We start from the raw sequence: 23,945 nt of genomic DNA on the forward strand, positions 1-23,945 counted from the left end.
CTCTCTCCCCATGGCCTCCAGCCCCAGTGCCCAGGCCAGAAACTCTGGACTCCCCTGAGTCACTTTTCTTCCCAGCCCACTTCCCGCCCAGCAGCAAATCCCATCCATGGAGCCGGAGCTCAGAACTGCCTGTGGTCCTTGCTCCTCTCTGTTCCCCTCTGCCCCTACGGCTCCCTTTCCTGCACAATTCCTGCAGCCTCCTGGCCTTTCCCCACCACTCCCTCCCTGGGTCTTAGTGCATCTCTGCTTACAGCTCTCCAGCAGATTCCCATGGCACACAGGACTAAAGCTCTGAGCTATGGCCTCCAAGGATGCTGCCCGCCCTTCCCACCTCATCTCAGGCCTCCTTCTCCCTTGTCCTCTCTACTCTGACCAGCCCAATCCCCTTGCAGCTTCTCCAGCACACCCAGCTCAATCCTGTATCACGCCCTTGTGCTGTGCATACTCTCTGCCCGGGATGCCCTTCCCCCAAAGCTCCCCAGCCAGAGGGACCCTGCCCCTCCAACCACTCTTCATTCTGGGTTCCTCTTAGATCACCAGCTCCAGGGAGGAGGGACTTTGCCTGCCTGAGTGAAACTGAGCCCTCAACCCAAACCTAAGTTTGGTGCTGCCACTGTAGGACACCTTGAGCCCCATCTTCTGGGGAGTGGGGGTCCCTGCACTTGTGCTGTTAATAACAATTGCTCCCAGGGATTACCTAAAGCCACTTCAGTAGCCCCCAGATCCTGCCCCAGAGAGGGGCCAGGGTGCCTGTATGCCCAGAGAGGAGCCGGGGTGCCTGTGTGCCCAGAGAGGGGCCGGGGTGCCTGTGTGCCCAGAAAGGGGCCAGGGTGCCTGTGTGCCCAGAGAGGGGCTGGGGAGTGAGTTTTGAGCGGCCTTGGGATTGGGGATCAAGTGGAGACTCTAAGTCATGGTTCCAGGCAGAACTGGCTTCATGAGCCTGCAACCTGGGCAGTCACACAGGGCCCCAGGCTCAGAAAGTCCCCATACTTGGATTTTTGTTGCTGTTGTTGTTGTTGTCGTTGTCGTTTTGGGATGGAGTCTCGCTCTGTCGCCCAGGCTGGAGTGCAATGGCTCGATCTCTGCTTACTGCAACCTCCGCCTCCCAGGTTCAAGCGATTCTATTCCTTCAGCCTCCCGAGTAGCTGACGTTACAGGCATGAACCACAACGCCCAGCTAATTATATATTTTTAGTAGAAACAGGGTTTCACCATGTTGGTCAGGCTGGTCTCGAACTCCTGACCTCAGATGATCCGCCCACCTCGGCCTCCCAAAGTGCTGGGATGACAGGCGTGAGCCACCACGCCCAGTCTATCTTGAAATTCTTAATAACTTTATTTTTATTTTTATTGTTTATTTTATTAGAGACTAGGATCTTACTATGTTGTTCAGGCTAGCCTTGAACTCCTGGGTTTAAGCTGTCCTCTCACCTCAGCCTCCTGAGCAGCTGAGACTACAGGTATACACCACTGTACCCCACTTAATAACTTCCTAACAATGGGCTCCAAATTTTCATTTGGCATGGAGCCCTGCAAATTATGTAGCTGCTCCTGGTTGCAGGGACATTCAGCTGATAATGCCTGAAGATCCGGAGAGCCAGGTGCTGCTTTCCCTGGGACCCCATGGCCCACAGCCTTCTCGGCTTCCACAACAGCCCCCAGCACTCAGGAGGCCTCAGGTGCTGCAGTGAGAGCTGGGGGATCCACTGGACAGGGTAGTGCGGGCCTGGGGTTCCAGCGGGCACAGTGAGCGGGTGTCAGGGGCGCGGGCCTGGGGTTCCAGTGGGCACGGCGAGTGGGTGTCAGGGGCGCGGGCCTGGGGTTCCAGTGGGCACGGCAAGTGGGTATCAGGGCACTGCACATCCTCCCTCCTAGGAGGCCCTGCACCCTGGCCCGGGACTCTCGCGCCCACCCCCCTGGAGGCAAGCAGCAGCAGCTTTGTGGGTACTGGGCAAGCATGCACCCCAGGCACAGGGCTTGTTCTCTGGCCGCACCCCACCCCATTGCTGGTTGGAGTAGCAGCAGGCACGGGGTCCAGAATGGGCCAGATTCTGACTCCTGGATTCCACGCATTGGTCAGCACCTCTGAGGTCAGGTAGGACAACTTAAGTGCTGCTGGCTAAGAGGAGACGGAGTTCCCAGCCTCTCTAGTGATGGGCGGAACCTGAGAGGCCTGGCTATATGCCATCCCTTGCTCTCAGCTGTTCTGTCTTTGAACCAAGCTGTGGGGTTTGCTTCAGTCAGCTGGAAGGCACAGGCTCTCTGAGGTCCTAGGAGTGCGCAACAGTGGAAGACCTAGGCACCAGAGGGCCTCCCCTGCCCCCTAAAATGACCCGTGTGGAAGCTGAGGCAGCTTTATTGAAAGGAAGGCCAGTGAGTGGGACTCACATTTGATCTGCCCCAGAGTGGGGCTGGGAGGTTACTGAGAACGAAGTCCCGGAGTGGGGGAGGCCCTCAGAGTCACACCTCCAAGCTGGACTGAGAGGAGCTGGGTTTGTGACCCATGGGGTTCTTGCCCAGCATCACAGTGCCAGCGCCAGGGGGTGGCCAGTGGCGAACCACGTGCCGGTAGGAGGTGGCCAGGTAGTCGAAGTAGTTGATGTTGAGTTTCCGGGCGATGTAACGGCCCAAGTATTCCATTTGCTGTGGGAGCAGGTGGCGCTCAACTGGGGCCGGGACAAGACAGACCCGAGTCGCCGGCCAGGCGTCTCCTTCCCCTACCAGGCCGCATCCCCAGTCCTGCCCGAAGCCCCGGCGCCCTCTCCACGGCCCCGAGCACCGAAGACCGTGTTGTATTTACCCTCTGCGTGCGGAAACGGCCCCACCCAAAGACCTTAAACAGTGATCGGTGTCATCGTGTCCCGAGGAGGGCGCGTGTCTGGGCGGGACCCACCTCATAGTGCTCCGACAGCTGCACCAGCACCAGGGGCTCCAACCTGTGGCCGCCGAGGACCAGCTGGAAGAAGCACCTTCCGTAGGCTGCGGGGAGAGCGGACTTAGCAGGCCTGGCCGCCCCTCCGACCTCCCAAGCGGCCTCCCCGTCCCTGGCCCACCCTCCCGGCCCGTTACCGTCGGAGCTGAGCGCCAGGCGCACGTAGACCAGGTGCAAGGGGCCCTGGCACACGGTGCGGCCCTGAATGGAGAAGTGGTACACGCCGCGCGTGTGGTTCAGCACCAGGCGGCGCTGCGGCAGCGACGAGATCACGAGCCACAGGCCCACGCCCACGCCGTACACGAGGAAGACCCAGGTCTCTTGCTTCTGCACCTGCAGGCGCCACGGGGAGCGTCTGAGCGGCGCGGGGCCGGCCCTCAGGGGAGGAGGGCGGTGGGGGTCAGGCCCAGGGGCTCACACCTCTCTCAGGGAGCTGAAGCTGGCCAGGACCACGCTGATGATGAAGAGCAGCATCCCCTTCCACAGTGTGTCCAGGTAGTACTCGAGCACGAAGACTGGGGGAGGCGCGGTGCGTGAGGACGCCCCGGCCCTGCCCGCAGCCGGGGGTGGCGGTGCCAGGGCTTGGCCCGTACTAGCTGGGTCCGCGCAAGGCTCGCGGAGGCGGCGTCTCGGTCCCCAGGAGCACCGGCCGGCCCCACCCAGCGCCCTGGCCCTGCCCACCTGGCTCCGCCCCATTCAGGCCTCGGGCCCGTCTCCCTCCTCCCCCGCCCCGCCCTTCCCTGCCCTGCCCCGCCCCGCCCCCGCCCCCGCCCCCGCCCCGCCTCGCGCGCACCGTTTGGCTGCTGCTGCATGAATGGGTAGAAGCTATTGTTCTTGAGGCGCCTGGCCAGGTGGCGCTCCGGGCAGGAGAGTCCTAGGGACCAGAGCTGGAAGCGCCAGCCGATGGAGGTCGTGGGCAGGCTGCCGGCCCGGCCCTTAGGCATCTGAGTCAGGCAGAGGTGGTCAGCCTGGCCGCTCCTCCGCTGCCGCCGCCCACTGCCCACAGCGGCACTCCTACCTGGGTGAGCAAATTCTCTAGGGCTACAGGCCCAGGAAGGAGGAGCTCATAGGCGACTGACAGGGCAGCGAGGCCAGGGAGCGGCCCAGGGTGGACCACGGAGGGGTTCTAGAAGTTCTGGGTAGGTTCTAGAAGGGGCTCCTCTGTTGATCACCTCTTAAGGGATGTGGGGTGAGGTCCTGCAGCGGGCATTAACTTCTTGGCCAGTCCATCCACTGGAGGCCCCCTGTATGGCCTGTTCAGTCTTCATGTGAAGGGTGGACACCCCAGGCCTGAGCTGGAGAGAAATTTGCAGACGGGGACCCCTCAGTGCGCCCCACAGCTGGGCGGGCCCCCCCCCCCCCCCACATGCAACCACAGACAAGCTCACCAGTGTCCCCGAGGGCGGAACACACACACTGGACCCAGCAGTGGGCAGGCAAAGGCATGGCCACCTGCAGGCTCAAGAGCCCATGGGGCCACCCTGACCCCACAACACACAGGCTCTGGGACGGCTGTGGCCCCAGTGGCTCCATCAGGTATAACCTGTTGTCCAACCCTACCCTGAGGACCACACACACAAAACTTCTAAAAACGTTTTATTTTAACAAAATGCTCAAATATCTGAAATTGGGCAAAGGTGAGGGGGGCAGGCTGGCTGAGGTGTCCCAGGTCTGTGGCTGCCTAGCTGGGTGAGGGGCTGGTGAGCAGCTGCTCCAGACACCACTGGACTTCCTCCAGGCCCCGGTAGGCCCGCTTCAGACCCCGGGGAAGGCAGCGGCAGGACTCCAGGTTGAGGTAGAGCAGGCCTGGGCAGCTGCTGATCACAGAGCTGTGGGGAGGGCAGACCACAGGAAGTTGAGCTGTTGCCCCAGAAGGGCTGGGCCAGGCTAGGGAGGCTGTGCCTGCTGGTGTTCCACACCTGGCTCTGCCACCTATAGCCACCAAGGCCAAGCCCACTTCCCCTGGTGTCCTCAAGCCCACCCCACGCAGGGGCTTGGACAGTATGCATGCCCCTCTGACCCTTGGAGGTCTCAGGCCAGGCAGGACACAACTTCCAGGCCCCAGGCAGACGTGGTGACAGCCACACTGGCTCCAGGGACTGGGGTAGGGGATGCTGACCTGACCGTGCTTGGTGTGACCCGGGTGCCCCTGAGATTAAGAGAGCACAGGGCTGGGTGTGAGCTTCCAGGGGTGCTTAAGAAGGCAGCCAGGGCCTGCTCCAGGTCCTTCTCACTGAACCACTGGCCACTCAAGTCCAGTTCTCGCAGTGTATGGCACCACTTCTGGGTCAACAAGGGGCTGCCCTCCTTGGCTAGAGTCAGCCGGTCTGACGTGCCATACAGGCCCAGATGAAGCTGCTCCAGCTCTGCAGTGAGACGAGTGAGCATAAGCTGCAGGGCAACAAGGGTCCCCACACCTCACCCACCTGGCCACCACCCAGGACCGCTGACCCTGGCACAGCACAAGGGCCTCCACACCTCACGTGCCTGGCCACAACCCAGAACCACTGACCCCGACATGGCAGATCCTGAAGGCCAGCCGGCGTGATGCGGGCACAGCCACGAAGATCCAGTAAGCGCAGGTTGGGAGAGCCGTGGAGTAGGCGGCCCAGGACCTCGTTGCTCACAAAGTTGCAGGTTGAACTCGCCAGGCAGAGCTCCTCCAGGCTGGGGAAGCCTGGTCCGGGAGCCGCCCCTCGTCCTGGAGGCTTGGGCAGCCACATCAGGTTCAGCAGCCGCAGCACCTGGGGGCAAGGCCCAGGCTGTAGATGGGGGAGGGTGTGACAGGTGGGAGAGGCAGGGCGCCAGGTACCTGGAGCTGAGGGCAGCCTTTCTGCAGAGCCTCGACAGGCAGCTGAAGGGGAATGCTATTACGGTTGATACCGGTGCTCACCTCCAGGACCTGGAGCTGCGGGCAGCAGCTGCCCTGCAGAGGTGGGGTGAGGGGGGTCACAGGGTCAGTGGCCTGGCAGTCCCCACCTCAGCATCTGCCTCTTCTCCCACCAATGCCAACCTACCAGCAGTGCGCCCAGGATGGCTGTCGTCTGGGAGCTGTAGGTCAGCCACAACCTGCGCATTCGGGACCCTGCCTCCTCCAAGAAGCTCACCACAGCTGTGGACTCCACCTGGGGCCCCAATACAAAAGCACCCGTCACCCCGGCCTGGGTTTTTTTAGGGCCCCTTGGGACACAGGGCTTACCATGGAGTGCTGTAGGTCCAGGCTATGGAGCTGGCAGCAGGCTTTGGCTAGCATGACCAGAGCGTCAGCAGTCACGCCGTGGCAGCCGGAGAGCTTGAGGAAAGTGAGCCGAGGACAGCACTCACCTACCAGCTGCGGGGAGACAGAGGGGCAGCTGGGGTTGGGAGAGGACAGGCTAAGATCCACAAGGGAAACAGACAAGTGGCTGGTGCCAATCCCACTCTACCGCCTTAGCTGTGACCTCCTTTCTACCCATGCCAGGCCTACTTGGGTGTCCTCGCCTCTGATACCTCCCTGCTGGAGGAAGCAGCAGGAAAAGAGAACCAGGCAGGCAGGCAGACATCCCCACGGAGCAGCGTTGGGCCCCCAAGGTGCCTGACCCACTTCCTAGAGTACTGAACAGTCCCAGAGGGTCACAGCTGGTGTGCAGGGCAGCCTGGAGCTCTCACCTTCAACACGGGGTGTACCTGAGACTTCCAGTGGATGAGGGTCAGCCTCTGGAGCTGTGAAAACCTGGGCCGACAGCAGAGGCAGAGCTGCACTAATGTTCCCACACGAGTCCTTCCCACCCAACACCTTGGCGCAGGGAGACAGAAGGAGCCTGGAGCCAGGGGTAAGGAAGAGAGGGAACCCCTCACCGATTGGGCATAAGCCACTCCAGGGAAGCAAGGAGCTTCTTCTCCGCCTTGACCCCGCCCTTGGCAGGCCGGCCGACCAGCGGGGACGACAGGGTCACGGTATGCCAGAGCGCGGGTTGGGAAGCGGCCTCCTGCCAGCGGCGGCACACGCGCGCAGCCCTGGGAGGACAGCGTGCTGAGGATGCCGGCCCCTCCGTAGGCGATGCCCCCCTCTCGCAGCGCAGTGGACACCCCGGCTCAAAGCCGGGCTCCTGGGACTCCAACTGGGCGCCTAAGGGGTTGCGCTCTCGGACGGAGGAGTGCGCGCTCCGATGCTTTCGCCCTCCGCCCCCGCCCGGGCCACCGCTCGGACCACGTCTGGCCCAAGCCGCTACGCTCGGCGGCGGGCCCGGCAGCAGCGTTACCTGCCCAGGAAGGGCATGGGGCCGTCCGCCGCCACCAACAACCCGAAAATCTGCACCAGGATTTCCAAGGGAATGCGGTCTCCCCAGCCCGCGTCTTGCCCTTCCTCGGGCGTGGGCGTGGGTGCAGGTGCGGGTGCGCGCGCGGCCGCGGGCGAGGGCGCTGGCTTGGGCCTGAGCCTGGCCTTGGGCTTGGCCGCGGCGCGGAGGCCCGGGGGCGGCTGCCGGGGAGTGCGGCGGGCAGCGCGTCGCTGTGCGCGGGGCCGGGCGGGGCCGGGTTCGGACAGCACCAGCAGCATGTTGTCGGACTGCAGCAGGTGGTACCCCGAGCCCCTCGGCGCCAGCCGGTCCCACCACCAGTCCTCGGCCTTGCGGGGCCGCGGCGCTGCCCGGGCTCTGCGTCGGACCTGCCCGGAGGCTGGAGCAGCCATGACCACCAACGGCGCTCGGGGAAGCCCCAGGGAGCGGAACGGGCAAGGCTTATAGACCGACACCCCCCGGCTCCTCTCAGCGCCCGCCCGCCGACCCGCTTCCGGGGCGGAACTTCCGGTCGTGGCCATGCCGGGGGCGGGCCCGGAGCCGCCACGGGTGAGTCGGGTCGTGGCTGCTGCTGGGTCGTGCGCGCTCTGGGCTGAGGTGGCGTCCCTGGGCCGGACGGCGGTGTCCTGGCGTGGCGGGAAGCCGGCACTGGAGCGGAAGCGCACCGGGCGCGGGACCGGCAGGCGCAGGGACCGGACGGCTCCCGGGTTGCCCACCTGAGGCTAGCGAGAGGGCGGCGCTCCTGCGAGCAGAGCCGTCCCGGCCACTCCCCTAGGATCTGACTTGGCTCCTGCGGTCGCGGGCACCGTGAAGCCGTGGGGCGTGCGTGGCTCTTGCTGGTAGGCGCCCTTTCCCGGCGTCCGGCTTGGGGTGGTGGTTGCGGTGACTCCAGCCCCGCCTCTCTCTGGAGAGGAGGGCTACACTCGCTCCTTCGGCCTCCTCCCCTGGGGCCGCAGCGACTCGGGCCGGCTTCCTGCTTCTCTACCTACCGGCGGTCCCGACGCTGGCGGGCGGTGCTGCTGGGTACGTTTTAGCCAATCCTCCCCATCTCCACTCCTGCCCGGGGCTCCCCCAGTTCCCCTGGTCTCACCCTGTTCGGAGTTCGGCTGTGCATCCTATCTGCTTCTCTGTTTCTTTCAAGCTAGAAGAGGCCTTCAGTTCTCAGGAGAGCCAAAGCGTCTCTGGCCCTAGGTGGGAAAAGAACTGGCTGTGACCTTTGCCCTGACCTGGAAGGGCCCAGCTTTGGGCTGAATGGCAGCACCCACGCCCGCCCGTCCGGTGCTGACCCACCTGCTGGTGGCTCTCTTCGGCATGGGCTCCTGGGCTGCGGTCAATGGGATCTGGGTGGAGCTACCTGTGGTGGTCAAAGAGCTTCCAGAGGGTGAGTGGGAGGAGGTGCAGGTGTGCCCAGGAAGGTGGGCTTTGGCACTCTTCTTCCCTTGGGCATCATGCCCCTGACATAGCCTTCTCTCTTCCCTGCAGGTTGGAGCCTCCCCTCCTACGTCTCTGTGCTTGTGGCGCTGGGGAACCTGGGTCTGCTGGTGGTGACCCTCTGGAGGAGGCTGGCCCCAGGAAAGGATGAGCAGGTCCCCATCCGGGTGGTGCAGGTGCTGGGCATGGTGGGCACAGCCCTGCTGGCCTCTCTGTGGCACCATGTGGCCCCGGTGGCAGGACAGTTGCATTCCGTGGCCTTCCTAGCACTGGCCTTTGTGCTGGCACTGGCATGCTGTGCCTCTAATGTCACTTTCCTGCCCTTCTTGAGCCACCTGCCACCTCGCTTCTTACGGTCATTCTTCCTGGGTCAAGGCCTGAGTGCCCTGCTGCCCTGCGTGTTGGCCCTAGCGCAGGGTGTGGGCCGCCTCGAGTGCCCGCCAGCCCCTATCAACGGCACCCCTGGCCCCCCGCTCGACTTCCTTGAGCGTTTTCCCGCCAGCACCTTCTTCTGGGCACTGACTGCTCTTCTGGTTGCTTCAGCTGCTGCCTTCCAGGGTCTCCTGCTGCTGTTGCCGCCACCACCATCTGTACCCACAGGGGACTTAGGATCAGGCCTCCAGGTAGGAGCCCTAGGAGCAGAGGAAGAGGTAGAAGAGGCCTCACCATTGCAAGAGCCACCAAGCCAGACAGCAGCCACCACCCCTGGTCCAGACCCTAAGGCCTATCAGCTTCTCTCAGCCCGCAGTGCCTGCCTGCTGGGCCTGTTGGCCGCCACCAACGCGCTGACCAACGGCGTGCTGCCTGCCGTGCAGAGCTTTTCCTGCTTACCCTACGGGCGTCTGGCCTACCACCTGGCTGTGGTGCTGGGCAGTGCTGCCAATCCCCTGGCCTGCTTCCTGGCCATGGGTGTGCTGTGCAGGTACACAAGGACCCCCAGCCCCTGTGCGGGTGGAACTCAGGGCTGGGAGCCAGGTCCTGGCGCAGTCAGCCCTGACATTCTGCTCACTCACTGCAGGTCCTTGGCGGGGCTGGGCGGCCTCTCTCTGCTGGGCGTGCTCTGTGGGGGCTACCTGATGGCGCTGGCAGTCCTGAGCCCCTGCCCGCCCCTGGTGGGCACCTCGGCAGGGGTGGTCCTCGTGGTGAGCACAGGGGGACATGAAGTGGGGCAGGGGGCGTTGCCCTGGAGCAGGCACATCTCACGCTCAGCTGGTGCTGTGTCCCCCTCAGGTGCTGTCGTGGGTGCTGTGTCTTGGCGTGTTCTCCTACGTGAAGGTGGCAGCCAGCTCCCTGCTGCATGGCGGGGGCCGGCCAGCATTGCTGGCAGCTGGCGTGGCCATCCAGGTGGGCTCTCTGCTCGGCGCTGTTGCTATGTTCCCCCCTACCAGCATCTATCACGTGTTCCACAGCAGAAAGGACTGTGCAGACCCCTGTGACTCCTGAGCCTGGGCAGGTGGGGACCCCGCTCCCCAACACCTGTCTTTCCCTCAATGCTGCCATCATGCCTGAGTGCCTGCAGCCCAGGAGGCCTGCGCAGCGGTACACTCGTGGACACTTACACACTCCATAGAAGACCCTGGCTCTCCAGGGCGGGCAAGGCAAGGAGTAGGCTTGGAGCCAGGGACCGGTGGGGGCTGTAGGGTAAGCCCTTGAGCCTGGGACCTACATGTGGTTTGCATAATAAAACATTTTTATTTAATGAGTTGGCATTAATTCTTTGAGCACGTCTCTCTGTATGGATGCTTCCCTGAACTAGAGCCATGGCTTGGCCTGTTTAACAGGGGCCACCTCTCCCCAGGCCCTGGGCAAATCCTTACCCACCACAGGCTGGTCTCACGGATCGTACAGTCATGCCCTCTGAGCCCAGACTCCCCCACATTACTTCTTGGAACTGCCCTGGGTTCTCTGGGCCCACACGAGCTACCAGCTTCGGTGGTCAGAGGAGTAGAGGAGCCGCTTCCTGGCAAGGCCACTGCTCCACGAGCACCTCTCAAGGGCATGAAGGTCAGTCGGATGGGGCTGCGATGTGCTGAGCTCCCTGTCCACCCTTAGCCCTGGAATGACTGTTTGCCTGCTAGCTTCCCAGGAGTTTCCTGCTAGGGATTTACACCAGGGGGTTGGTGGTGTGCAGGCACTGGGGTACTCAGTGAGGGGGACTCAGAAGAAACAGAGTTTAAGGTTTTAGCCCATCAGGACCGTTTGGCCTGAGCATTACCCCCTCCCCTGAGCCTCCAGCCTCTCAGTGACAACTCCTCCTGCAATCAGACCCCCAAAGGCCCCAAACCCTTTCTTTAGGCAGACTTGGCTACAGCTGCCTTCTCCCTGGGCTGCTGGCACACTGCCCCTGGCCCTGAGCAGCCTGGGCCTGTATGTGTTGGCATCTGCAGGGAGCAGGACCTTGGCACTGACCATGGCCTGTCCTGGGCTGGACGGTTCTTGGGCTCCCACAAAAAGGGCTGGAGCTGCAAAGGAACTAACAGAGGAGCCCCTGAGCCTGGCAGCAAGGATCTGGAAGAAAGTGCTGGGAGAGGCCATGCCAAGGTAGGAGCCTGGCTTTCTTCACCTCATGGGCCACCACCCCAGGGAGGCAGGACACCGAACTGTGATCAGTATGACGGGCCTGGCAGCAAGGCCCATTCTCCCAGGCAAGAGGCCCCACTTCTGCAGAGGGGCCCCTGCAGCTGCAGGGAGCGTGCAGGCACCGGGGATGGTGGGTCTGTTGCTGCTGCCCAAGCTCTCCGGAGGCCCTTTCTGATTGTCCTTGAGTTGGCCTGGACACGGGCCTTTGAAGGCCTGCTCTTCCTTCCCGCTTCTACTCCGTCCTGTCTTGGCAGGACCATCGGAGGAAGAAGCAGCCCCCGTGACCCGGAAAGCCTCTGGTCTGGGCTCCATCAAACATCAGGGGCAGGCCAGCTCCCAGGGGGGCTCAGGACCACCCAGCTCTGAGGGCAGAGGCCACTGCCAGCTCCAGCTTTCCAGGATGCTGCCGCCTGAAGCTGGGCCCTTGTCCAGCTGACCCGGCTGCTTCCCTTTGGGGATTGCAGGTACTGAGGGCTCTAGGGGGTGGGGGCTGCAGGTTGAGTGTGAGCTTCAGAAGTCGCCTGGTAAAAGAAGAAAACTTCTGAGGGAGGACGAGGACAAGGATGGGCCAAGGTGGGTGGTGTTGCTGGCATAGCTATGGGCAACAGGGCTCCTGGTCTCATGCTTGCCCCCTTCCCCTCATCGCTCTGCCACCACCCCCATCAGCACCGGTGCTTGGGGCCTGCCCTCTCCTGTCCACCCTGGGCTGCAGGCTTGGTAGAGCTACCTCCCAGCTTCTTCTGTCTTCCCTCCCATAAGGCAGCGATCAAAGGCATCCATGGAGCCTCTGCTCTGTACCACACATGAGCCGCACTCCCCCAGGCTGCAGAGGAGCAAGGTGCACAAGCCTGAGTGAGGAATCCGCTGCCTTTTGAAGTCTCCGTGAGCTTCCTGCCTATGCCCACTAGGAACTGGGGCAGGGGTCAGAATAATAATGGCGGGAAGGTGCCTTGGGACCAAGGCCTTGAGCACTGCTCACTTACAGTTTCCCAGGGCTGAGTCCAGGGCCAAAGCTGGGCCCCTGGGAGGCAGGATAGCCCACCACGCAGGGCCTGCTGGGGCCAGGGTGCCCACCACCACCAGCTGCACAGCAAGTGGCCAGAGGCTCTGAAGCGTGAAACCCTGCCCAAGAGGAATTTGGAGGAGACTCCATCCTCCACCGGAAGGCAGGAGTGGAGCCGGACCTGATGCCCCACACTGACCCCAGAGGGTGGTTCCCTGAGTAGGAGCAAAGCCTGCAACTCACTATTCCTTGTTCCTCCACAAGGAAAGGTCTCCTGGGCTCCTCAACAGCAGAGAAGGGGCCAGGTGCAGTAGCTCGTGCGTGTAATCCCAGCACTTTGGGAGGCCGAGGCGGGTGGACCACCTGAGGTCAGGAGTTCGAGACCAGCCTGGCAAACATGGCAAAACCCCGTCTCTACTAAAAATGCAAAAATATGCTGGGCGTGGTAGCAGGTGTCTGTAATCCCAGCTACTCGAGAGGCTGAGGCAGGAGAATTGCTTGAACCCGGGAGGCGGAGGTTGCAGTGAGCTGAGATCGCGCCATTGCACTCCAGCCTGGGCAACAAGAGCGAAACTGCATTTCAAAAAAAGAAAAAAACCAGCAGTAAAGGGCCAGCCAGGCCATGGCCACCATGTGCAGCCGCCTCTCCCAGGTGTGTGGCCATCCCATCTGATGCTGATCCCGTGTGTGGGAGGACAAGCCTCGCTGGCTGTGATTGAGTGGCTGACCTAAGAGCCTTCCCCTTCTTCAGTTCTGTAGTTCTCTGCCCAGCTTAGTTCCTAGATGGGTACAGGTGACTACGGGGTTAAGGAACAGTTGCACCCCTTGATTTTTTTTTTTTTTTTTTTGGGACGGAGTCTCGCTCTTTCGCCTAGGCCGGAGTGCAGTGGCGCTGTCTTGGCTCACTGCAAGCTCTGCCTCCCGAGTTCACGCCATTCTCCTGCATCAGCCTCCCAAGTAGCTGGGACTACAGGCGCCCGCCACTGCGCCCAGCTAATTTTTTGTATTTTTAGTAGAGATGGGGTTTCACGACGTTAGCCAGGATGGTCTCGATCTCCTGACCTCGTGATTCGCCCGCCTCGGCCTCCCAAAGTGCTGGGATTACAGGCGTGAGACATTGCACCCGGTCTTGTTTGTTTGTCTTTTAGAGATAGGGTCTCGCTCTGTTGCCCAGGCCTGAGGCTCAAGTGAGGTTGAGGACTCAAATGATCCTCCCACCTCAGCCTCCTGAGTAGCTGGGACAACAAGCACACACCACCACCCTGGCTGATTTTCTTTTCTTTTTTTTTTGAGACTGAGTCTCGCTCTGTCACCAGGCTGGAGTGCAATGGCGCGATCTCAGCTCATTGCAACCTCCGCCTCCTGGGTTCAAGCGATTCTCCTGCCTTAGCCTCCCAAGTAGCCGGGATTACAGGCGTGCGCCACTACGCCCAGCTAATTTTTGTATTTTTAGTAGAGACGGGATTTCACCATGTTGGCCAGGCTGGTCTCAATCTCCTGACCTCAGGTGATCCGCCCACCTCGGCCTCCCACAGTGCTGAGATGACAGGTGTGAGCCATGGCGCCCGGCCCAAGATAGTTTTAGATATGAGAAAACATCCTGATAGAAACTGAAACCCTCTGCTGGGCATGGTGGCTCACGCCTGTCATCTCAGCACTGTGGGAGGCTGAGGTGGGCAGATCACCTGAGGTCAGGAGTTCGAGACCAGCCTGGCCAACATGGTCTCTACTAAAAATACAAAAATTAGCCGGGCGTGGTGGCGGGCGCCTGCAATCCTAGCTACTCAGGAGGCTGAGGCAGGAGAATCGCTTGAACCCAGGAGGCGGAGGTTGCAGTGAGCTGAGATCACGCCATTGCCCTCCAGCCTAGGCTATAACAGAGCAAGACTCTGTCTCAAAAAAAAAAAACTTGAGCCTGGGCAACATAGTGAGATCCCATATCTACCAAAAAATTAAAAATTGGCTGGGCACGGTGGTGAGAGCCTACAGTCCCACTTACTCAGGAGGCTGAGGCAGGAGGATCACTTGAGCCCAAGAGGTCTAGGCTGCAGTGAGCTTTAATTGTACCACCGGACTTCAGCCTGGGTAACAGAGCGAGACTCTGTCTCTAAATAAAATAAATACATGATCTTGGAGATTCCCCAGAGATTTGTCCTTTCACCTCCTGCCCTTGATTCTCAGAGGCTCTTACTGAGCCTCCTCATTTTTCATGGCAACATAGGTATTTGCATGGTGTCTTGTGGGCAGAGGATTACCTAGGTGCTGAGGCAAGAGACTGAAGGCAGAAACTGTTTCAGTATAATAAAGAAAATAGTTAGAATAAGAATAGTCATAATACAAATTAGATAGAGATGACCATGGACAATTATCAATCCTTATTATAAACATTAATCATTAGCTTTTAATATTACTCTTCGTTGCATTGCTAATATAACCAAGAAATAACTGGTGGGTATAGGGTCAGGTGCTGAAGGGATATTATGAGAAGTGACCTAGAAGGCAAGAGGTGAGCCCTCTGTCACGCCCGCATAAGGGCCGCTTGAGGGCTCCTTGGTCAAGCCGTAACACCAGTGTCTGGGAAGGCACCCGTTACTTAGCAGACCACAAAAGGGAGTCTCCTTTCCTTGGAGGAGTCAGGGAACACTCTGCTCCACCAGCTTCTTGTGGGAGGCTGGATATTATCCAGGCCTGGCCGCAGTCATCCAGAGGCCTAAACCCCTCCCTGTGGTGCTTCAGTGGTCACGCTCCTTGTCCACTTTCATGCTCCTCCCGTACTCCTGATTCCTCTTTAAAGTTCGTAGTAGAGAGCGGTAGAAGAAATAGTGAAAGTCTTAAAGTCTTTGATCTTTCTTATAAGTGCATAGAAGAAAACGCTGACATTTGCTGCCTTCTCTCTCTGCTCAGCTACCTAAGAGGGAAGGGCCCCCCGTCCTATGATCACATGACTTCCTTCACCTTGTCAATCACTTAGAAGATTCACCCTCTTTACCCTGCATCCTTGTCTTGTATGCAATAAATATCAGCACGCCCAGCCGTTCGGGGCCACTACCAGTCTCTGCGTCTTGATGGTAGTGGTCCCCCGGGCCCAGCTGTTTTCTCTTTATTTCTTTGTCTTGTGTCTTTATTTATCACAATCTCTCATCTCTGCATACGGGGAGAACAACCGCTAAGCCCCATAGGGCTGGACCCTACAATGTCTTAGTTCATTTTGTCCTGCTATGATGCCACAGACTGGGTAATTGATAATAAATGGATTTATTGGTTCTGGAGATTTGGACGTCCAAAAGGGAGGGGCCACATCTCATGAGGACTTTCTTGCTGCCACATAACATGCCAGGAGGCTTTATGTGGCTGGATGGAAAGGGGCCAAAGTCATCCTTTTATAAGGAATCAATTCCCGAAATAATGGCTTTAATCCCTTCATGAGGGCGAAGCCCTCAAGACCTAATCACCTCTTAAAGGTCCCACCTCTGGCCAGGTGTGGTGGCTCACAACTGTAATCCCAGCACTTTGGGAGGTGGAGGCGGGCGGATCATGAGGTCAGGAGTTCAAGACCAGCCTGACCAACATGGAGAAACCCCGTCTCTCTAAATATACAAAATTTGCCAGGCGTGGTGGCACAGGCCTGTAATCCCAGCTATTCGGGAGGCTGAGGCAGGAGAATTGTTTGAACCTGGGAGGCAGAGGTTGTGACAAGCCAAGATCACACCATTGCACTCCAGCCTGGGATGACAGAGTGAGATTCCATCTCAAAAAAAAAAAAAGTCCCACCTCCAATACTGCCACACTGGGGATCAGGTTTGCAATCCATGAACTCTGGGGGACACTTTCAAACCACAGCACATAGATTCAGTTAAGAGACTCTTCTCCTTTTACAGAATACAATTGGACGAAATTGGTTAGGCCATCAGGGCCTTGTCTAGGTTGTCATATGGAGAGTTCTGCTCTTTCACTGGGGATGACCAGCCGCTGCTGCGGACCTTGGGTTGCTGTTATGAAGGAGTGCGTGCAAATCCTCCTGAGGGTGCAGAACCCAGGCCTTGCAGGTGACCAGGAAGGTGATTTCCTGGCAGACCCAGGAACATTGAAATTGACCCAAACTATAGGTATTGCGTTTCTTGCCTCTGCAAAGAAGCAAACAATACAGGTCCACTCTGATATTTCTTTTCTTTTCTTTTTTTTTTTTTTTTTTTTGAGACTGTTTCACTTTTGTCGCCCAGGCTGGAGTCCAATGGTGTGATCTCAGCTCACTGCAACCTCCGCCTCCTGGGTTCAAGCGATTCTCCTGCCTCAGCCTCCCGAGTAGCTGAAATTACAGGCGTCTGCCACCACCCCCAGCTATTTTTTGTTTTGTTTTGTTTTGTTTTTTTGAGACGGAGTCTTGCTCTGTCACTCAGGCTGGCGCAGTGGTGCGATCTTGGCTCACTGCAACCTCTACCTTCTGGGTTCAAGTGATTCTCCTGCCTCAGCCACACGAGTAGCTGGGACTACAGGCACGTGCCAACACGCCCACCTAATTTTTTTTTTTCGTATTTTTAGTAGAGATGGGGTTTCACCGTGTTAGCCAGGATGGTCTTGATCTCCTGACCTCGTGATCCGCCCGCCTTGGCCTCCCAAAGTGCTGGGATTACAGGCATGAGACACCACACCTGGCAATTTTTGTATTTTTAGTAGAGACAGAGTTTCACCATGTTGATCAGGCTGGTTTCGAACTTCCGACCGCAAGTGATCCACCTGCCTCAGCCTGCCAAAGTGCTGGGATTACAGGCATGAGCCACTGCACCCAGCCCCAATCTGATATTTCTTATGAAAACTTCCAGCAAAGCAAATGTAAGGTGGCCTATATGGGGTATTTGCACTCTTTCTGCACCTATGTAAATAATTGGACCACACTTGCTGACACGAGCTTCATTTTATGGCCTCGTGTGATTTATTTTTTATTTTATTTAATTTTAATTTAATTTTATTTTATTTTGAGACAAGGTCTCACTTTTTTGCCCAGGCTGGAGTGCAATGGCTCAATCTTGGCTCACTGCAACCTCCACCTCCTGAGTTCAAGCAATTCTCCTGCCTCAGCCTCCCGAGTAGCTGGGATTACAGGCATGGGCCACCACGCCTGGCTAATTTTGTATTTTTAGTAGAGACAGGGTTTTTCCATGTTGGTGGTTAGGCTGGTCTGAAACTCCCAACTTCAGGTGATCCGCCTGCCTCGGCCTCCCAAAGTGCTGGGATTACAGGCATGAGCCACTGTGGTCAGTCTTTTTTTTTTTTTTTTTTGAGATGGAGTTTTGCTCTGTCACCCAGGCTGGAGTGTAGTGGCGAGATCTCGGTTCTCTGCAACCTCCGCCTCCCGGGTTCAAGTGATTCTCTTGCCTCAGCCTCCCAAGTAGCTGGAACTACAAGCATGCGCCACCATGCCCAGTTAATTTTGTATTTTTCGTAGAGACGGGGTTTCTCCATGTTGGCCAGGCTGGTCTTGAACTCCTGACCTCAGGACCTGCCTGGGCCTCCTGAAGTGTTGGCATTACAGGCCTGAGCCACCACACCCAGCTAAGTTAATTAGTTAAATGAACTTTGACACACTGTCCTCATTCCTAGGGCTGCCAGAACAAATTACCACAAAGTTAGTGACTTAAAATTGATGAACAATTTTATTCTCAGTCACCTTGCAAGCCAGGGACCTCCAGCCGACGACGCCCCACCTGGGCCTTGCTGGGCCACGATACCTGCTGCAGAGACAGCTTGCCCACTCACCGCACCCAGGCCGAGTCTGGCTTGCACACTGGTTCCCAAGTTCTTGTCCTGCACCCACAAAGAATGGGGATACACTGGCAATCGAAGAGTGAGGATGGAGATTTTATTGAGTGATAAAATAGGTGGGGGTTTATTGGGTGATAAAACAGTTTTCAGCAGAGAGGTGACGTGGGGGTGGTCCCCCTACCTAAAAGCAGGAAAGTCCCCTCAATGTGGCTGAGTCCAGGGCTTTTATGGGCTCAGTATTGGGGAGGGGCAGGTCATAGGTAGTATTAGAGAATGCAACATTCGACTGGTTAAAAGCATTATTCAGGCTGGGTGTTGTGGCTCATGCCTGTAATCCCAACAGTTTGGGAGGCTGAGGCAGGCAGATCACCATCTGAGATCAGGAGTTTGGGACCAGCCTGGCCAACATGGCGAAACCCTATCTCTACTAAAATACAAAAAATAGCTGGGTGTGGTGGCGTTCGCCTTCGCCTGTAATCCCAGCTACTGGGGAGGCTGAGGCATGAGAATCGCTTGTACCAGGACGTAGAGGTTGCGGTGAGCCAGGATTGTGCTACTGCACTCCAGCCTGGGTGACAGAGTGAGGCTTTCTCTCTCAAAATAATAATAATAATAATAATAATAATAATAATAACAACAACAATAATAAACTAAAAGCATTATTCGGAAAGAATCCATCAGGAAAGGGCAGGCAAACAGGAACAGAAATTCTCGCTCTGGGTCTCGGGTTTCATCCCAGACCAGCAGTTCTGTCTTTCAGGCTTCAGACTGATTTTTTCGGCTTGGAGGTGAGGTTTCACCAGGGACCCGCCCTATCTGCCTATGCATTTGGCTGCCTCCTGTCGCTATCAACATGTCAGGGTTGAGTTCAGTGGCTCTTGCCTATAATCCCAGTACTTTGGGAGGCTGAGGTGGGGAGGACTGCTTGAGACTAGGACTCAAGCAATCAACGCTGTCTTGGGCCAGGCGTGGTGGCTCACGCCTGTCATCCCAGCACTTTGGGAGGCCAAGGTGGGCGGATCACCTGAGGTCGGGAGTTTGAGACCAGCCTGACCAACATGGAGAAACCCCGTCTCTGCTAAAAATACAAAATTAGCCGGGCATGGTGGTGCATGCCTGTAATCTCAGCTACTTGAGAGACTGAGGCACGAGAATTGCTTGAACCCGGGAGGCGGAGGTTGCGGTGAGCAGAGATCGTGCCATTACACTCCAGCCTGGGCAACAACAGTGAAACTCTGTCTCAAACAAACAAACAAACAAACGAAAAAAACCACTGTCTCTACAGAAAAATTTAAAAATTAGCTAGGTGTGGTGGTGCATGTCTATAGTCCCAGCTACTTGGGAAGCTGAGAAGGGGGAGGATCCCTTGATCCCAGGAGGTCGAGGCTGCAGTGAGCCATGATTGCATCACTGCACCCGAGTCTGGGCCACAGAGTGAGACCCTGTCTCTTAAAAAAATAAAAATAAAAATAATAGTGCCAGGGGCTGGGCACAGTGGCTCATGCCTGTTATCCCAGCACTTTGGGAGGCCGAGGCAGGCGGATCACGAGGTCAGGAGATCGAGACCATCCTGGCTAACACGGTGAAAGTCTGTATTAAAAATACAAAAAAAATTAGCCGGGCGTGCTGGCGGGCGCCTGTAGTCACAGCTACACGGGAGGCTGAGGCAGGAAAATGGCGTGAACCCGGGAGGCGGAGCCTGCGGTGAGCTGAGATTGTGCCAGGTACTCAGGAGACTGAGGCAGGAGAATCGCTTGAACTCGGGAGAAAGTTGCAGTGAGCCAAGATTGCACCATTGCACTCCAGCCTGGGCAACAGAGTGACACTCGGTCTCAAAAAAATAAAATAAATAAATAAATAAATAAATATAAAACAGCCAGAAATTTATTCTCTCAAAGTTTTAGAAACCGGAAGTCTGAAATTGCAGTGCTGTGTGTGTGTAAACAAAACAGACAAACAAAAACACTGGTCTGAAATCAAGGTGTCAACAGGGTTGGTTCTCTCTGAGGCTCTGAGGAAGAACCTGCCAATTCTCTTCCCTGCTGTGGAGCTGCCGGCTCCGGGCACCTCGGCCGTGATCCTCTCCCGTCTCTACCTCCACCTTCATATGGCCTTTCCCTCTGTGTCCCAAATCTGCCTCTCTCTTCTCCTGTAAGGACACTGGTCATTGGATTCAGGGCCTGCCCTTACCCACAGTGACTTTGTCTAAAGACCCTTGGCTGAATTTCATCTGTAATGATCCCATTTCCAAATAAATTTGCATCCCCAGGCTCTAGGGCTTAGGACAGTGTCTTCTTTTTTTTTTTTTTTTTTTGAGACAGTGTCTTGCTGTGTCACCAGGCTGGAGTGCAGTGGCGTGATCTTGGCTCACTGCAACCTCCGCCTCCCAGGTTCAAGTAATTCTTCTGGATTCTCCTGCCTCAGCCTCCCGAGTAGCTGGGACTACAGGCGCCTGCCACCACACCCAGCTAATTTTTTGTATTTTAGTAGAGACAGGGTTTCTCCATGTTGGGCAGGACGGTCTTGATCTCCCGACCTCATGATCCACCCCCGCTTCCGCCTCCCAAAGTGCTGGGATTACAGACGTGAGCCACCATGCCTGGCCTGGACAGTGTTCTTTTGGGGGATAGTGCTCAGCCCAGGAGACATGAACACATGCTCATTTTATAGCTATGTGACAGCCATGCTTCTTAACACCTATTTAACCTTCTCTTTCTTTTTCTTTTCTTTTCTTTTTTTTTTTTTTTTTGAGACAGTTTTACTCTGTCGCCCGGGCAGGAGTGCAATGGCTTGATCTTGGCTCACTGCAACCTCTGCCTCCCGGGTTCAAGCGATTCTCCTGCCTCAGCCTCCTGAGTAGCTGGGATTACAGGCGCACGCCACTACACCCAGCTAATTTTTGTATTTTTAGTAGAGATGAGCTTTCACCATGTTCCCCGGGCTGGTCTCAAACTGACCTCAGGTGATTTGCCCGCCTCGGCCTCCCAAAGTGCTGGGATGACAGGCGTGAGCCACTGTGCCCCGCCCCTTCTTTCTTTAATGACAGTTCTGGAGACCAAAGAGACGGGGAACACAAGGTTTTGGGAATGTGGGAGTGCTGGGAGGTGACGGATGGGCTTGAGAGCGGGCCCGCACTGAAGGGCTGGAGTGAGCTGCATTTCTGGGGCTTGGATGGGGCAGGGGCTGTGGGCACTTGGGACCTGGGGAAGGCTTTCACCACGTCCCCGGGCCCTGTGGCTCAGCTGTGTGACATCGACTCCCCGCCACACCCTCAGGGGGCAGGATGTGACGCCCCATCCAGAGCCCTGCAGCCGGGCAGGATCCTAGGCCCCAGTGTGGCTCCCGTGATGCTAAAACAGGACAGAGGTCATTCCTTCGTTCATTTTGGGGGTGTTACCCAAGAGTGGGTGGCAGAGTCCTCCACCTGACCCTTCCCACCATGGGGCAGCCATGTCGGTTGGTGGCCAAACCTCCCTGTGATGGCAGTGCCCGGGCCACTAGGCAAGGCATGGATATCCCGCCCTGCAGCTCACCCTGCTCACGTCACGGCACAGATGCCTGGAGGCCTTACTGCGTCAGCCCACATGGCTCTTCTGGACCTGTTCCATTACACAGGAAAGGTTGCCGAGGGAGGCAGATGTTAGCAAACGAGAACACTCCAGAAAGCCCGGCTCCGGGAGGGGCCCCAGGTCCATCTGTCAAGTTCTAGTCTGGGCTTTGGGGATGAGGGACTGAAGACTGGAGGCCAATCCCTGTCCTGCTAGCAAAGTGATGCAGGGCACACAGAATCATTGAGCCAAGCATACTTGACCTTGGGGATGACGGAGACTTCACAGGAGACACGCCATAACAGAAGGGGCACTAGAGGGCTGGAGGCACCGGCTTTCCCTAGGCAGGGACCACCCCACTGAAGAGATGCCTTTGGGTTCAGTCCCAGTGGGAGGAGCAAGAGGAGTGTAGGAAGATGAGGAGGAGAAGCCACTTGTGGGAGGAGGAGGAGCCACTTGTGGGAGGAGGAGGGGCCACTTGTGGGAGGAGGAGGAGCCACTTGTGGGAGGAGGAGGAGGAGACACTTGTGGGAGGAGGAGGAGGAGACACTTGTGGGAGGAGGAGCCACTTGTGGGAGGAGGAGGAGCCACTTGTGGGAGGAGGAGGAGCCACTTGGAGGAGGAGGAGCCACTTGGAGGAGGAGGAGGGGCCACTTGTGGGAGGAGGAGGAGCCACTTGGAGGAGGAGGAGCCACTTGGAGGAGGAGGAGGAGCCACTTGTGGGAGGAGGAGCCACTTGTGGGAGGAGGAGGAGCCACTTGGAGGAGGAGGAGCCACTTGGAGGAGGAGGAGGGGCCACTTGTGGGAGGAGGAGGAGCCACTTGTGGAAGGAGGAGGAGCCACTTGGAGGAGGAGGAGGGGCCACTTGTGGGAGGAGGAGGAGCCACTTGTGGAAGGAGGAGGAGCCACTTGGAGGAGGAGGAGGAGCCACTTGTGGGAGGAGGAGGAGCCACTTGTGGGAGGAGGAGCCACTTGTGGGAGGAGGAGCCACTTGTGGGAGGAGGAGGAGCCACTTGTGGGAGGAGGAGGAGACACTTGTGGGAGGAGGAGAAACTTGTGGGAGGAGGAGGAGCCACTTGGAGGAGGAGGAGGGGCCACTTGTGGGAGGAGGAGGAGCCACTTGGAGGAGGAGGAGGAGCCACTTGGAGGAGGAGGAGGAGCCACTTGTGGGAGGAGGAGGAGCCACTTGTGGGAGGAGGAGCCACTTGTGGGAGGAGGAGGAGACACTTGTGGGAGGAGGGGCCACTTGTGGGAGGAGGAGGAGACACGTGGGAGGAGGGGCCACTTGTGGGAGGAGGAGGGGCCACTTGTGGGAGGAGGAGCCACTTGGAGGAGGAGGAGGAGCCACTTGGAGGAGGAGGAGGAGCCACTTGTGGGAGGAGGAGACACTTGTGGGAGGAGGAGGAGCCACTTGTGGGAGGAGGAGACACTTGTGGGAGGAGGAGCCACTTGTGGGAGGAGGAGCCACTTGTGGGAGGAGGAGGAGCCACTTGTGGGAGGAGGAGGGGCCACTTGTAGGAGGAGGAGGAGCCACTTGTGAGAGTTATGAAAAGGCCTTGAGGCCTGAAAACCTCTCCCTTTCAGCTACTGTGGCACCCTTAGGCCAAGCTGACTCAGGAGGCCTCGCGGATTCCACAAGGACGGTGTTTTATTTCATGCTCACAGTGGGGTCTAGGAGGGCTTCCAGGCAGTAAGTGCCAGGACCCGTGTTGGCACCCGAGGATCCCTGGCCTGTTCAGGGACGGTGACGTCAGTCCAGCAGCGGTGACGTCAGTCCAGCAGCGGTGACGTCAGTCCAGCAGCAGCCTTGCTGGCTGCATGGCATGCCCGGGCCTCGTCCTACCCAGTCAGGGCTGTCACAGAGTGCGTAGCAGCCTAGGGCACTGCAGGAGGCTGTGACGTCACTGACGTTCCCATAAGAAGCTAAGTGACAGGGACCAAGGGGGGCGGCAAAGTGAACCCCAGAATCTGAAGCCCTGGCCCTGGGAAGGTCTCCCCATGGGCACGGGAGCTGCTCCAGGAGCCCTTTGGCCACTCTCCTGGTTGTCTTCCAGTTCCCAGTCAGAGGCGTCATCTTGGCCCTCACACAGGCAGGTGGTGAGCTGGAGTCCTGAGGTTAAAGAGATTCACGCTAATCACACTAGCACGGAGTGTTAAGGACGGGCCGATGCCGGGCCGTGAGGACCTCAGGAAGCCCTCAGCCCTCCCCGGATTATCCACGTGCTTCTCACAGCAGTCCTTCCGGCAGGTGCCTGCCCGGGGAATGCGCAGTGCGCCGAGGGCGGGACTGGAACCTTCCGCTCTCAGGAGGCGCGGTCCAGGCGCCAAAAGGTACGCCTCTGGGGGCCGCCAGGGGACGCTGCCCCGCCGCGGAGGCCCGCACGACTCGGGGCGTGGCCTCCAGCCCCGCCCAC

The 23,945-nt window shown here is 58.3% G+C and overlaps 3 protein-coding genes across 22 annotated transcripts; 1 reads left to right on the forward strand and 2 right to left on the reverse strand.

The window, feature by feature from the left end:
* Window positions 1-1,375: 1,375 nt before the first annotated feature.
* On the reverse strand, window positions 1,376-4,385 carry TMEM249 (transmembrane protein 249). Of its 3 annotated transcripts, XM_054499303.2 has the most exons (6): window positions 3,951-4,385; window positions 3,726-3,876; window positions 3,353-3,447; window positions 3,070-3,265; window positions 2,894-2,979; window positions 2,341-2,643 (listed from the first exon to the last, which is right to left on the reverse strand). In XM_054499303.2, the coding sequence occupies exons 2-6, from the start codon at window positions 3,874-3,876 to the stop codon at window positions 2,461-2,463; spliced, it is 711 nt and encodes a 236-aa protein (XP_054355278.1). In that variant the 5' UTR covers window positions 3,951-4,385; the 3' UTR covers window positions 2,341-2,460. The 3 variants fall into 3 exon arrangements, 2 of the variants coding, with proteins under 2 accessions (XP_054355278.1, XP_054355277.1); XR_008504247.1 differs by lacking the exons at window positions 3,726-3,876; window positions 3,951-4,385 and adding an exon at window positions 1,376-2,270 and having other exon boundaries at window positions 2,389-2,643; window positions 3,353-3,667; XM_054499302.2 differs by lacking the exons at window positions 3,726-3,876; window positions 3,951-4,385 and having other exon boundaries at window positions 3,353-3,667.
* Window positions 4,386-4,515: 130 nt separating this feature from the next.
* On the reverse strand, window positions 4,516-7,730 carry FBXL6 (F-box and leucine rich repeat protein 6). Of its 3 annotated transcripts, none has more exons than XM_054499287.2 (9): window positions 7,174-7,730; window positions 6,770-6,928; window positions 6,581-6,644; window positions 6,132-6,263; window positions 5,950-6,057; window positions 5,745-5,858; window positions 5,445-5,676; window positions 5,052-5,298; window positions 4,516-4,761 (listed from the first exon to the last, which is right to left on the reverse strand). In XM_054499287.2, the coding sequence occupies exons 1-9, from the start codon at window positions 7,728-7,730 to the stop codon at window positions 4,614-4,616; spliced, it is 1,761 nt and encodes a 586-aa protein (XP_054355262.1). In that variant the 3' UTR covers window positions 4,516-4,613. The 3 variants fall into 3 exon arrangements, with proteins under 3 accessions (XP_054355262.1, XP_054355264.2, XP_054355266.2); XM_054499289.2 differs by having other exon boundaries at window positions 5,826-5,858; window positions 7,174-7,601; XM_054499291.2 differs by lacking the exons at window positions 5,745-5,858; window positions 5,950-6,057 and having other exon boundaries at window positions 7,174-7,601.
* On the forward strand, window positions 7,428-10,339 carry SLC52A2 (solute carrier family 52 member 2). Of its 16 annotated transcripts, none has more exons than XM_054499299.2 (5): window positions 7,428-7,758; window positions 8,351-8,590; window positions 8,692-9,562; window positions 9,659-9,782; window positions 9,871-10,339. In XM_054499299.2, the coding sequence occupies exons 2-5, from the start codon at window positions 8,461-8,463 to the stop codon at window positions 10,081-10,083; spliced, it is 1,338 nt and encodes a 445-aa protein (XP_054355274.1). In that variant the 5' UTR covers window positions 7,428-7,758; window positions 8,351-8,460; the 3' UTR covers window positions 10,084-10,339. The 16 variants fall into 16 exon arrangements, with proteins under 16 accessions (XP_054355274.1, XP_054355270.1, XP_054355269.1 ...); XM_054499295.2 differs by having other exon boundaries at window positions 7,705-8,232; XM_054499294.2 differs by having other exon boundaries at window positions 7,710-8,048.
* Window positions 10,340-23,945: the final 13,606 nt, after the last annotated feature.

Source organism: Pongo pygmaeus, chromosome 7 (genome assembly GCF_028885625.2).
Source record: "Pongo pygmaeus isolate AG05252 chromosome 7, NHGRI_mPonPyg2-v2.0_pri, whole genome shotgun sequence".
NCBI lineage: Eukaryota > Metazoa > Chordata > Mammalia > Primates > Hominidae > Pongo > Pongo pygmaeus.

What these genes read in the sequence shown, in the direction of transcription:
- SLC52A2 (XM_063669321.1), top strand. Translation starts at nt 8,461, where the DNA reads ATGGCAGCACCCACGCCCGCCCGTCCGGTGCTGACCCACCTGCTGGTG. An exon ending in GGTCAAAGAGCTTCCAGAGG is followed by an intron (nt 8,591 to 8,691) that starts GTGAGTGGGAGG and finishes TCTTCCCTGCAG; the next exon opens with GTTGGAGCCTCCCCTCCTAC. An exon ending in GCCATGGGTGTGCTGTGCAG is followed by an intron (nt 9,563 to 9,658) that starts GTACACAAGGAC and finishes CACTCACTGCAG; the next exon opens with GTCCTTGGCGGGGCTGGGCG.
- TMEM249 (XM_054499302.2), bottom strand. Translation starts at nt 3,628, where the DNA reads ATGGGGCGGAGCCAGGTGGGCAGGGCCAGGGCGCTGGGTGGGGCCGGC. An exon ending in GCTTCAGCTCCCTGAGAGAG is followed by an intron (nt 3,266 to 3,352) that starts GTGTGAGCCCCT and finishes TGGCGCCTGCAG; the next exon opens with GTGCAGAAGCAAGAGACCTG. An exon ending in AGCTGTCGGAGCACTATGAG is followed by an intron (nt 2,644 to 2,893) that starts GTGGGTCCCGCC and finishes CTGCTCCCACAG; the next exon opens with CAAATGGAATACTTGGGCCG.
- FBXL6 (XM_054499287.2), bottom strand. Translation starts at nt 7,730, where the DNA reads ATGGCCACGACCGGAAGTTCCGCCCCGGAAGCGGGTCGGCGGGCGGGC. An exon ending in CCCATGCCCTTCCTGGGCAG is followed by an intron (nt 6,929 to 7,173) that starts GTAACGCTGCTG and finishes CTGTCCTCCCAG; the next exon opens with GGCTGCGCGCGTGTGCCGCC. An exon ending in CCATCCTGGGCGCACTGCTG is followed by an intron (nt 5,859 to 5,949) that starts GTAGGTTGGCAT and finishes CCACCTCTGCAG; the next exon opens with GGCAGCTGCTGCCCGCAGCT.